General features: G+C 54.8%; 2 protein-coding genes across 2 annotated transcripts; one reads left to right on the top strand and one right to left on the bottom strand.

Annotated features, from left to right (window-relative positions):
* Positions 1–616: 616 nt before the first annotated feature.
* Positions 617–1592, top strand: LOC134289578 (uncharacterized). The gene is made up of 2 exons (XM_062855592.1): positions 617–1290; positions 1511–1592. Exons 1-2 carry the CDS (start codon positions 617–619, stop codon positions 1590–1592), a joined length of 756 nt encoding a protein of 251 aa, XP_062711576.1.
* Positions 1593–9283: 7691 nt separating this feature from the next.
* Positions 9284–12317, bottom strand: LOC109622774 (uncharacterized). Its single transcript, XM_062855578.1, has 2 exons — positions 11841–12317; positions 9284–11809 (listed from the first exon to the last, which is right to left on the bottom strand). The coding sequence occupies exons 1-2, from the start codon at positions 12315–12317 to the stop codon at positions 9284–9286; spliced, it is 3003 nt and encodes a 1000-aa protein (XP_062711562.1).
* Positions 12318–12667: the final 350 nt, after the last annotated feature.

Here is a 12667-nt window from a genome sequence, read left to right as displayed (position 1 = left end):
AAACCTTGAAAATCCTCGGGGTCACCCTTGACCGGCACATGACCCTACAAGCCCATCTGGACACCGTTAGAAAGAGCTGCGAAACCCGGTTGAACCTCCTTCGGAGCATCTCCGGCAGGAGAACCCGGAGCGATCGGACCACCCACCTACGCCGACGCTGTGATAGGCAGCCGCCTAACCTATGGGATCGAAATCACGTGCAGAGCCCGGGAACGTCTGATCAAGTTTTTGGGGCCCATCCATAACCGGGCCATTCGAACGATCTCCGGCCTTCTACCATCGACCCCCGCCGACGCAGCATGCGTCGAGGCTGGTGTCTTGCCCTTCCGGCAGAAAATCGCCCAAACAATTTGCAACCGAGCCATAGGCTTCCTCGAGAAAACCCGGGAAAATGGGCAAGGCTGCTTCCTGAGCGGGCAAGCAAACCTGGCCCTTCAATCTGTGGCCAACGCCCCGCTTCCCCCGGTGGCAGGTCTCCACCGGCTCGGACCGAGAAGCTGGTCTGCCAGGGCACCAGAAATCGACCGAGCAATCAAGAGCTGCTTCGCGCGGCAAGCTCAACCCCAGGAACTCCAGGCTTTCTTCCTGGAGAGGATCCGAGGCCGATACAAAGATCATGCGATCTACTATACCGACGGCTCTAAACTGGGGGACCGAGTGGGCATTGGTGTCCACGGCACAAACCCAGAACTACACCACCGCCTCCCGGCGGAGTGCTCGGTTTTCTCGGCCGAAGCAGCAGGAATCTTCCAGGCCATCACACATCACAGCACCAAGGGACGGTGCCGTACTGGTGGTAACCGACTCTAACAGCGCCATCTCCGCCATCGACAACATAAAGGCCAAGCACCCTTTCATCCAGGGCATCCAGGCGGCCCTAGACGCTGCCGAGCATCGGACGGTACTGATGTGGGTCCCCGGGCACTGCGGAATCCGCGGCAACGAACGCGCCGATGTCCTGGCCGGCATTGGCCGGAACAGCCCCTACCTCACCCGGAAAATCCCAGCGGACGATGCCAAGAAATGGGTCATAGACACCATCCGACAAGCCTGGGCCAACGAGTGGTGGCGGAATCGGACCCTCTTCCTACGGAAGGCAAAACCAAGCATAGAACCCGGAGAAGATCTCCCTAACCGGCGGGACCAGATCATCCTGTCCCGACTCAGGACGGGACACACAAGAGCATCCCACAACATGGCCGCCGGAAACTCCGGCTTCCGCCGGCAATGTGAAAACTACGACACCCCTAACACGGTAGAGCACTTCTTGTGCGTCTGCCCGGCACTTGGGTACCTCCGAGAAATACACCAAATCAGGGACATCCCAAGCTCACTTTCGAATGACAAAGTCCATGAGCGGCAAGTTATAAACTTCTTGAAAGAGGGTGGCTTATATCACGAGATTTGAGAAGTGCCATACCGCTGGCGGGACCGGTGGGCACCTCGGACCCCTCGGGTTTCCCGGGATCCGAGCAGTAAGGCCCACCCACCAACCAACCCCAACTTCAAGGTCGGATACCCGTAGCAGCAGGAGAAAGATCAGCGGGTACTCTCTGCAACCGTCGGGGCGCCGTCCAACCGGAAGCCGGTAGGGGACCGGCATGGACGGGTCGACCTCGGCGTTGTGGGGAGGAACCGCCGATAGCAACGAATCCTCCGGCAGTCGGGGCGCCTCCAACCGGAAGCCGGCAGGGGACCGGCATGGACGGACCGACCTCGGCGCCGGATGGACACCGAGACCAGCAGAAACAACGACCACCCTACACCGCAATGACCCTCCTGGTGGGCACCTCGGACCTCTCGGGCTCTCCCGGGATCCGAGCGGTAAGGCCCACCCCCCAGCATACCACCAACCACAGCGACCCTCAAGGTCGGCATCAGTAGCGGAGAACCGTGGACCACCGGTGGGCACCTCGGACCTCTCGGGCTCCCGGGATCCGAGTGGTAAGCCCCACCCCCCCTCTCAGCAACCGCCAACAAACAACTCCGCCTACCTCGCGGTCCCAACGGATCCTCAATGGCCCCCCATGGGGAGGAGCCATCCAACGTATCAAGAAGCTCTTCGAGTCCAACCCCGGCCGTGAATGGCCCGAGGCGAGCTGTAAGCCGCCTGGAACCCCGTTACCCAACCACACCCAACCCGGCTAACCAGTCGGAAACGGACTTCGTGTCAACCCTGGCCGGAATGGCCCGTGGCGAGCCGCTGGCTCCCAGGACCCCACAGGATAGCACGGATAACCTGACCGGCAGACAACCCCCTTTCCTCGGTGAGCGGCGGGCCTCTCGGGCCCACATCACCGGCACCATAAACTGAAGAAAAACTGACAGCAGCAAACAAAAACCCCTTACAAAATGAAATGTATTTTTTCTCCCTGGGGGCCCCCTCTGGGCCCCCACACACCCGAATGAAATGTAATTGCCAGACTCTGTATCTTTTTACCAGGTGAGCCCTTCTGGCTCACCTTTCTCAAGAAAGAGACGAACCAGCCAAGGGCTGAAAGTCTCTCAAATAAAGATAAATCAATCAATCAATTCACACTTTCGCATTGCATCCCCCAAAACCGGCAACAAACCACGCCAAAATGCCAAAACTTGAAATCGAACCATTGAAATTCCGACCGAGGCCGACCAGAAAAAGACCACACAAACACCACCAGACGGCAACCAACCCCACACGGCCAACCGAAAGCGTTGCCGGCGGGCCTACGAGACGTACCGAACAACATGCCCGGAGGCTGCGATCACATGAAATGTATCATGTTTTTGCCTCCTAGCGCCGCCTAGTGGTGGAATTTCCAAACAAGAAACCCGTCCCCTGTAAGTCCCCCACCCGCCGAACCCCTTTGCCGAAGACACCAACACTCTCCGAGCAGTCACGAGTTTGTGTTTGATTTTTGAAAAATTTCGTCACCAGTCACGTCTGTTTGTCTCTGACGTCACATGTCATAATATGCATTGGCGGTTTTCCACCTCAGTTCGCAACGAACATCGCTTGCAGACAGTCGTGTTCGCTATCGCTGGTCGATCGATCACATTTTTATCTCGTTTTGTGTGCGTTATCGTTCAAATCGTTTTAACTTGTACAGTATTGTCCAGTGTTAACGGTTTTTAGTGCTCTAGTGGGTCTACTAAGTCTAGACTAACGTTAGAACTAGTGAGAGCATCGCGTTTTTCTCGCGGGCCCCCTTTACCCCATGCTACTGGGCAAGGGGGTGTTGGAAGTGTGCGTAGCTTCGCGGACCGACGTGATATTAGTGCAAAGAATACCGCGTTTTCTCGCGGGCCCCCTTTACCCCAAGCTACTGGGAAAGGGGGTGTAGGAAGTTAATTGCTATTAAGCAAACACGCACGATCAAGTGACCGAAGTGATAAGTGCCGCGTTTTTTCTCGCGGGCCCCCTTGAACCCAAGCTACTGGGCTAGGGGGTGAAGATACAAGTGGGCATCCTATTTGCCATACATACCTATCTCCGATACTTACCCTGTGCTGTGCTGCCCCCTTCTACCCTATCATCCCGGGGAAGTGGGGGAAAAAAGACCCGGAATCGGCCTTAGGGCCGGTGAAGATACCTACTAGCGGACGGCCAAAGTGAAAGAAGAAACGAACAAGTGGAGTGACTGGGGGGTGGAGTGACAGGGAGAAGTGAACCTGTGTTCCGCCGGCCAGGCCCGAGAGCCTAAGCCGCGCGTAAGCCGAAGAATTCGAAAAGTGCGAAGAGGACCCCAGGAGGGGAAGTGAGGGGAAGAAAAGTGTCACAAAAACGAAGCCAAGTGCGGTAGAAAAGTGCGGGGCGCCCTAGTTGGCAGCGCCAAAAATCGCGCTCTAAAAGAAAGCCGGCCATCCTTTGTTGGCCCCAATAACAGTTCGTTGGGTAGGGGTCAAGCAGCCGTAGAAACCATCCCCCCGTAGTGCGTCCAAAAAAGGACAGCACTATATTTCTTTATTGAGTGCTGGTACATTGTTTGTATCACCGAAGAACAAGAAGACCTAGTGCGTTCAGAGAGTGAGCGCTCTCTCCATTCGGACCCGAATCGCCGCTCCAGAAGGGACCCTCGGCTCTGGTGAGAGGTCCCGACGTGAGCCTCGTCCAAGAGGTCTTGTTTGCTCGGGCTTCTCTGCTCGGGTGACGTCCGATCTCTGTACCGTCTCTCCTGAGATCCAACTCCAAGGCGCTGTGTTCATCCTGACATAGGTGAGTGTTTTCCTTTGCACATCTTCGTTCCAAACACGTCCCTGGTACTGCGCTCCCTACAAGCGCCAACAGTCGTGGTGTGGGATGTCGGCCCTCTCCGGGGGGGGGGGGGCCTGGAGGCGCCCCAACCTGGAATAACAATAATGATAGGTTTATCGACGGTACATACACGGGTAGGACCTTCCCGGCCTACATGGACCATCACAACAACTTGGGGAAATTAATGATTTTGCGTCTACAAGGAGTGGAAGGCCGCCCCCTTCCTAACGCTCCGTTCATGATCCGGAAATCGATCACTAGATTTCTCAACGACAGAATCGACTCCGCCTTCAAGGAGGGTGGCGGACGGTCCTACGCCTTAAAAACACGCAGCCCAGCCCAATTCCAGAAGTTGTTGGAAATGACGAAACTCAATGACAACACGCCTGTGGAGATAATCGAGCACCCGATCCACAACTCGGTCAAATGCATGGTGTTCAACCGCGACGTAATTGATTTTCCGACCGCTGTTCTCGAAGAGGAGCTCGCTGATCAGGACGTTACGAAAGTTCACCGGATCACCAAGCGGGTAGGGGAATCGAGAGAGAATACCCCTCTCCTCGTATGCACCATCCGCGGAACCGTCAGACCCGAGCATCTGTATTTCGGCTACGATCGCATCCCCACCAGGCCGTATTACCCGGAGCCCATGCAGTGCTTTAACTGCTGGGCCTTCGGGCACACTAAACTGCGTTGCAAGGCCCCCTCTCCAGTATGCGGCACCTGCTCTGGTACGCACCCCATAGCAGAGGATCGGAAATGCCAAGAGCCCGCCTTCTGCAGGAAGTGCAACAGCGGCGAGCACACCTTGGCTAGCCGAGGTTGCCCGGAGTATCAGAAAGAGAACTCCATTCAAAAACTCAGAGTAAACCACGATTGCTCGTACCCGGAAGCCAGACGAAGGCTTGAACAGAACGCCAACAACCAACGCCCATCCTACGCACAAGTCGTCGACAACGGGCAAAGCACAGCAAGACTCCCACAAGCAGAGGAAAGAACGAGTAGCAACCCGGAGTTCCAATTACTCAGCAGCAAAATTGAGCAGCTAATCACCGTCATTGAGCAAAGGGATCGACGGATCTCGGCACTAGAAGCCTCCGTCTTCAGTGCCCCTGCTGCAACCCTCTCAACACCCTCAGTAGAAGAGCTGCTGGCCCGGCAAGAGGCCAGATTCAACACGATTATCGCTAAGCTGGAGAAACAAAACGAGAACCTCCGTCTGGTTAACGAGGTCAGCGAACTCAGGAAAGCAGTCGGTCAGCCCGCCGCCAGCTCATCCGAACCTGAACCTGCCAGCATCGCCGAAGAACAAAGCAAATCCACCGATTCTACCCCGACAGCACTAAACCCCGAACCACGGTCTCTGGGGTCAACCCCCAGAAATCTTGATCCGTTTCTGGAAGGGGTTTTCTCGAACAACGAGAACCCCTCCCCGGATGACAGCCCAAACCCACCGTTTAGTGGCAAGGATACTGTTCCGTCGGAGGAACAGCACAGGACCGATAGTTCGATGGGAAGGAGGGGGACACTTTAGCCTCTGTAAAGGCTGTGGCTTCCACTGGGGAGGAAAAGGCGGGTTTCACTAAAAACTACTTAACTAGATGTATTTCGCGTCTGTACAGGTTCGTGGTTGAAAGAAGACTGTTTCATGTTCGCGCACGCAATCTTCTTGAAGGACGGGTAGCAACTCAATGGAGGTAGAAAATTGCGCTGCGCTGTGGCGGTGGTGGAAATTTCCTTATAAGTACATAGGCAGTGGTGCGATGGTTCGGTCGTCGTCGGCTGGCACATAAGGACACGCGGCTACGCGTGGTTGGTCGGTCGATCCTTGCATGATCACTCATTACGTCGTCGCTCGGTGGGCAGGCACAAACGACGTGGTGTGTGTGAGGGTAATAGGGTAGTTGTTAGTCGGGATTGGAGCCGAAAATACTCGCGGCGACTCGAGGTTAGTTTGGGTGGAAGATGCGGTCAAAATCTAAATAGTACTTCGCGTTGGGAGCGAACATACTCCCCGGCCGGAAAGGTGGAAACATGTGGAACTAAGTACCTGGACAGGGAGGCTTATCATGACAACTCAGGAGGACTGACAATCGGGACTCTTTCAAAAACATGGCTAACGGACATCTTCAAAAGGACAGGAATAAGGAACTTGCAACTAGTCTTCAAGGAGGATTGGTAGAGGGTTCTTAGGACAGGTCAACTTAGGAAAACTTAGGTAACTTCTTAGGTGGATTTGTAGGCATCTAAACTTGACAATATGGACTTGATTCTTAGGTAAAGCTTGGTTTCAACTTGAGTAAACACACTTTCTTTGCAGGTTAAAGGGGCATTGTACTTATGTCTTCAGGTAGGGAGGGAAATTCAAGGCATGGGAAACTTCTTCTATGTACCTCAAATAGCAGGGAGGGAAATCATGTTCTGGAGGATTACTGTGGACTGTAGGAAAGAAACTAGGAGAACAAACAATGACAGATTCATGCTTCAGGCTAGGAATTGAAATTCTACCGGAGGTGGATCGTTTCTATTGTGGACTGTATTTAGATATCTTGGAAGAACTTGCAACTAAGGATGCATGGTCTCAGCGTAGGTGCTCGAGGAGAGACATAAGGACAAAATTCAAAATGAAAGCGTAAAATACATGACTGAATACTTTGACATCGTAGGAATGGAGGTTTCAAACTAACTAAGATTGAAGAAGAGGACTCACTTTGAACACCGGGGAACAAATCATAACACGTAGGAAGGCAAAATTCAGTCAGGTGGAATTTCTAAAGGAGGCATATCATTGTTCAACGGCAATTTAGGAAAGGTACTTGGATTATTAGCAGGATCTTCATCTTCGGAGGAACAGGAACTCACAAGGTGATCAGATCAGGTTTCAGACTATGGTATGGGCTCTAGGTGTTATTAGGAGAAGGGACTCAAACTTCACAGGAAACTATTTCATGGGATGGAATTTCATTCAGGGCTAGGCAAGGGCAATCAACAGGAACTCAACATAGGAAAGGAATCACAACTCAATGACGGTAGAGGAAGGCAAATTTGTTATTTCGTAAGAGGTTTCTACGGAGGACTGGGGAAACCACTCAAAGCCAGGATAGGAAATTCACACACCACAGATCGAATGCTTGCTCACCTGTGGCGTCTGGCTCGTCTTTCTTCGGGTCGTTGGGTGGACGCGTTCGGGACACGCGCTCTGGGATGGCTTCGCTGGGTCGGCATCGCTTGGATGGTTCATCGGGTGGCTTCCGCGGCCACGAGTCGAAATGGAGTTGCTTGTATTCACCAGTCTGGCTGACCGGCGGCGGATCCAGTGGTGGTTGGTTCATCTTCAACAACACCACGATCCACTGCTTCTTCGCAAATTCTCTGATCACCGGACGGGATCCGGCTATCTTCGGACTAGGGACTCGTTCTTCCTTGCTCTTTTTTTTTTTTTTTCCTTCTAAACCATAGGGGGATAAATCTGCTCATCAGACACCCTAACAGGAAGGTTAGGGTAGTGTGGGGATGAGGCCGTCTTCTACAATGCCGGTAGAAGCCAGGACTACTCTCTCCTCGACCCACTAAAACACATTCCTATGGTCGCCAAACCCTACGTCTCTCCGGAACCACCAAAAAGGTATTGCTTCAGAGAGGGGCTAGTGCATATCGCACCCTCAAGGTTAGCTGCCGTAGCCTAGCAGCAACGAACATCGATGACTCGCACTGGAGAGTCCATCACGGTAGCATGCTGGCGCTTAGCCAGTTTCCCGAGTGGTCCTCGCCACTCCCTTTGTCCTCGGAAGGCGGGCAGGGTCAACCCCGCCCGCGCCCTACTGCTGAGCGGACATCAAGAACTGATGCCCACGTGCAACCCGATCTGACCTGCCCGCAAAGGAAGGGTATCACTACCCTTCAGGCCCTATCAGATGCACCCGTAGGTTGCAGACAGCAGGGTCTCACCTACCCCGACCCTTGCCGGGGACCCCTTTCCAACCGCGGGCTCAGATCCAACCCAGTAGACCGACGCCACGACAGCACCGCTACCGGGACTTCCTCTCCGCGGCCACTTAATCGCTGTAAGGGTCGATCTCGACCGCAGGGCACCGGTATGACCTACGAAGCCGACATCGAACCCCTGGACCACCTCTTGTACTGCATCTGGACTAGCCATTCTCCGAGTCCACGCGCCACCTCCTCTGTAGCTCCCAGACGATATGGGTGATTGCCGTTGAAACGGCATTCCAGCTAATCTCATCCCTACACATTCTCTGGACCAAGTTGTCCGGAGTTGTGTCCTCCCCGCATGTGGCAAGCATGCGGTCACGCATTGTGCGAAAACGCGGGCACACGAACAACACGTGTTCCGCCGTTTCCTCTAAACCATTGCACACTGGGCATTCGGGAGAATCCGCATGCCCGAAACGGTGTAGATACTGTCGGAAGCAACCATGCCCTGTAAGGACCTGTGTCAGGTGGAATGAAACTTCCCCATGGCGCCTATTAATCCAACTATCTACCCTCGGTATCAATCTATGGGTCCACCTTCCTTTGGTGGAACTGTCCCACGCGCGCTGCCATTTGACCATAGAGGCCATCCTGACAGTTTTGCGTATGCCTCTTGTGCCGCGCATTTCGAAGCACTCCATGTCCTCACTGATAAGAATGCTGATAGGCACCATACCAGTAATGACACAGAGAGCGTCGTGTGACACGGTACGGTACGCGCTTGCAACCCTCAGACACATAAGCCTGTAAGTACTTTCCAGCTTCCGTCGGTAGCATTCAGTACTTAGCGCGGTACCCCACGCCGGGCCGCCATACCTAAGTATGGACGTAGCAACACTAGCCAGAAGCTTGCGCTTACTGGCGTACACCGCTGAGCTATTGGACATCATCCGGGACAGTGCCGCAATAGCTGTGGAGGCTCTTTTACAGGCATAATCGACGTGGCTACCGAAGGTAAGCTTATCGTCGATCATCACGCCCAAGTGCTTGACAGAGCGCTTCGACAGGATAGTGCATTCTCCTACACTGATCTCCGTCTGCTGCGCCGACTGCATGTTGTTAACAACCGTCACCTCCTTCCTTGCTCTGGATTCGCTTGAATGCCGGAAGGGTTCCAGCTGTCGTTGGAGGTAGCTTCTTGGTTGGATACATCTCGATCTTCGGAATAGGCTTCGCAATTCGTTGGATGCCGGCTGACATCACAGGAAGGAGCACCGGCGGGTTCACTGTAGGAGTGCCGGTTGACATCAGGCTTGACTCGGTCACCGGACAGGTACCGGCGGGCATCGGGAAGGGCATATTCACTGAACGGCTTCCAGCAAACATCGAAGACGGCTTGGCTACCGGACGGAGACCGGCTGGCATTACGAAGGGCATGGCTGCAGTACCAGTTCCGGCGAACAACACGGTCGGCTTCACCACTAGACTTGTTCCAGTGGACTTCGGAAACAGCTTGGGCTTGATCATCGGACTGGTGCCGACGAGCTTCAGGAACGTTTTGGCCATCGGGCAGGTACCGATGGACTTCCAGGACAGATTGACCATCGAACAGGTACCGATGGCTATAATGATGGACTTCGTCACCGGACGGGCACCGGCGGACGTCAGAACTCGCTTTCGCACTGGACTGGTACCAGTGTGTTTCGGAAGTGGCTTGAACACCGGACAGGAACCGGTGGACATCTGGTAGGGCTCGACCATCGGACGGGCACCGACGGACTTCAAATTCGGTCTAGTTGCCGGACACGAACCGGCGGGCTTGAGAGCGGAATTATCTACTGGACTGCTTCCAGCGGACATCGGATTCGGTTTGAGCGTCGGACGGGAACCGACGGACATCGGAGCGGACTTGCCCACCGGACTGGTTCCAATGGGCATCGGAATCGGCGTGACTACCGGAGGAGGACCGGCAAACATCGTGGGCGTCTTGGCCGCCGAACGGGTATCGACGGTTGCCTCGCCTACCGGACTGGTATCGATAGACGGTGGGCGCAGGATCGGTTTGTCCACCGGACAGGAACCGGCAGACATCTCGAATGACTTCTTGGCCGTCGAACGGGTATCGACGGTTGGATTGACTACCGGACTGGCACCGATAGACGATGAACGCAGGCTAGGCTTGCCCACTGGACTGGCACCAGTGGACATCAGGAGTGGCTTGTCTACCGGACGGGAACCGGAAGACATCTGGGAGGACTTGACCACCGGACGGGAACCGATAGGCATCAGGTTGGCTTTAACCACTGGTCGGGAACCAGCCGGTATCTCGTGCGACTTGACCACCGGAAGAGAACCGGCAGACATCTTGGACTTCTTGACCGCCGAACGGGTATCGACGGTTGGAATGACTACCGGACTGGTACCGATAGGCGATGGAGGCAGGATAGGCTTGCCCACTGGACTGGCACCAGCGGACATCAGGAGTGGCTTGTCCACCGGACAGGAACCGGCAGGTAACTGGGAAGACTTGGCCACCGGACAGGAACCGATGGGCATCAGGTTGACTTTGACCCCCGGACGGGAACCGGCAGGTATCTCGTTGGACTTGACCATCGGACGGGCACCGATGGGCATCTTGGTTAGGTTGACCACCGGACAGGAACCGGCAGCCATCTCGTTGGACCTGACCATCGGACGGGCACCGATGGACTTCTTGTTTGGTTCAACCGTCGGACTGGAACCGACGAACACCATGGCGGAGTTATTCACCGGACGAGTACCGATAGAATTCTTGGTCGTCTTGGCCGCCGAACGGGTATCGACGGGCATCAGGGCGGAATCGACCACCGGACTGGCTCCGGTAGACCTTAGGATCGGATTGGTTGCCGAATGGGATCCGGTCACGCGCTGGAACTGTTGGAGTACCGGATAGGAACCGGTCGTAGTCTGGAACGGCTGGGATACCGGAAGGACACCGGTCGGATACTGTTTCGGTTGGAATGCCGGAAGGGAACCGGCCTTACACTGGAGCGATGGGGCTTTCGAACTGGATTCGGTCACGGACAGCAACTGTCGGGATACCGGAAGGAGACCGGTCGGACTCTGTTGCTGCTGGTATGCCGGAAGGGAACCGGCCTTGCACTGGGGCGGCTGTGGTACCGGAAGGGATCCGGTCGGATACTGGGATACCGGAGGCATTCCGACTGGCTTCGGGATCCGCATGGGCTTGGAATGGAATCCTGGTGGCGATCGGAACGGCTTCAGCACCGGATGGAATCCGGTAGGAATCGGAATCGTCAGCTTCGGATGAACTCCAGTCGGGTCGAATGGAGTTGGGAACGGGTTCGCCACCGGGTTGGTTCCAGAGGGCGCTTTGCTTGACGTCAGTGTCTTGGGATCTTCGGATGGAATGTCGACAAACTTGGCTGGCTCGTTGCCGATAAGGAAATCCTCCTGGCTCGTCGATGGATTCTCGAAGGCAACGGTTGTCACCTTTTCTTCACGCTTGACTGCATCTTCGGCCGGCGGGGCTGCCGACTCAGGAATAGTGACCTCGACGAAATCACTCTCGGATGGGACCTCGGCCGGTCCACGCAAAGGCGTCTTCTGCTTGGAGGTATCTTCGACGCAGCGCGGCTTCGCAGTCTGGATTGGATTTGGTAACATTCGTACTCACCTCATTCTCTTTCGGCAATAACGAGCGTGGCCTCTCCACCACGGCAGGAATCGGAACCGGTTGTTCCGTCGTTTGGCTCGGCAACTGGCTTCTTCGGTTAGGATGGCTGAGCCAGCATGTAGTGGTCGTCACGGAGTAGCTGGATGACGACCTTCGCTTGTTGAAACCTTTGTCACTGGTGGTCGGGCAGGAAATTAATAGAGTTTCCACCAGAACGCAGGCTTTATCGTGGATGTCTTCGAAGAGCCAGTAATCCTCATCTAGCTCTTCGAATCTTTCGGCTGGGAGTGCAGACAAAAGTTCACCGTACACTCTCTGGTACTCTCGATAATGGCACTGGAGTTCACTTTGATAGGTTTTCAATCGGGCCAAAGTCGGGCGAATGGCACCATCTTCTTCACTTATTCGTTCTTGGATGTTCTTCACTTTAGCCACAACTTGACTACGTTGGGCGAACAGATTTTCCAATCCAATCATTTTGGGGTTTTGGAACCACTACTGATTGAGAATCACTACACACGCGCGCGAGACTTTCGAAAGGGATGGTTTCGGACTTCTTCGCTTTTCATCACTTTTGCTTTGGGAAACGCAGTCTCTTTCTCTCCGCCAGAGAAAGCCACGGAAAATCACTTGAACACTGGGATCGAACTACCAGGGCAGGAACACAAGCAATCCCCTCGGTGGGAAAGCTTTATGCTATCGGCGATAGCAATGGAAGAGAATTGTCCCAATCGGCTAATTGGCGACAACACAGCTGCGGTTGCAGCTTCACAGGGCACTGGATCCTTTATCCGGTTCGCTAGGACCAAATGTTCCGTCGGAGGAAC

Source organism: Aedes albopictus, chromosome 3 (assembly GCF_035046485.1).
Source record: "Aedes albopictus strain Foshan chromosome 3, AalbF5, whole genome shotgun sequence".
Taxonomy (NCBI): Eukaryota; Metazoa; Arthropoda; class Insecta; order Diptera; family Culicidae; genus Aedes; species Aedes albopictus.
Note: the sequence above shows the minus strand (reverse complement) of the source record. Positions and strands in the feature narration are given on the sequence as shown.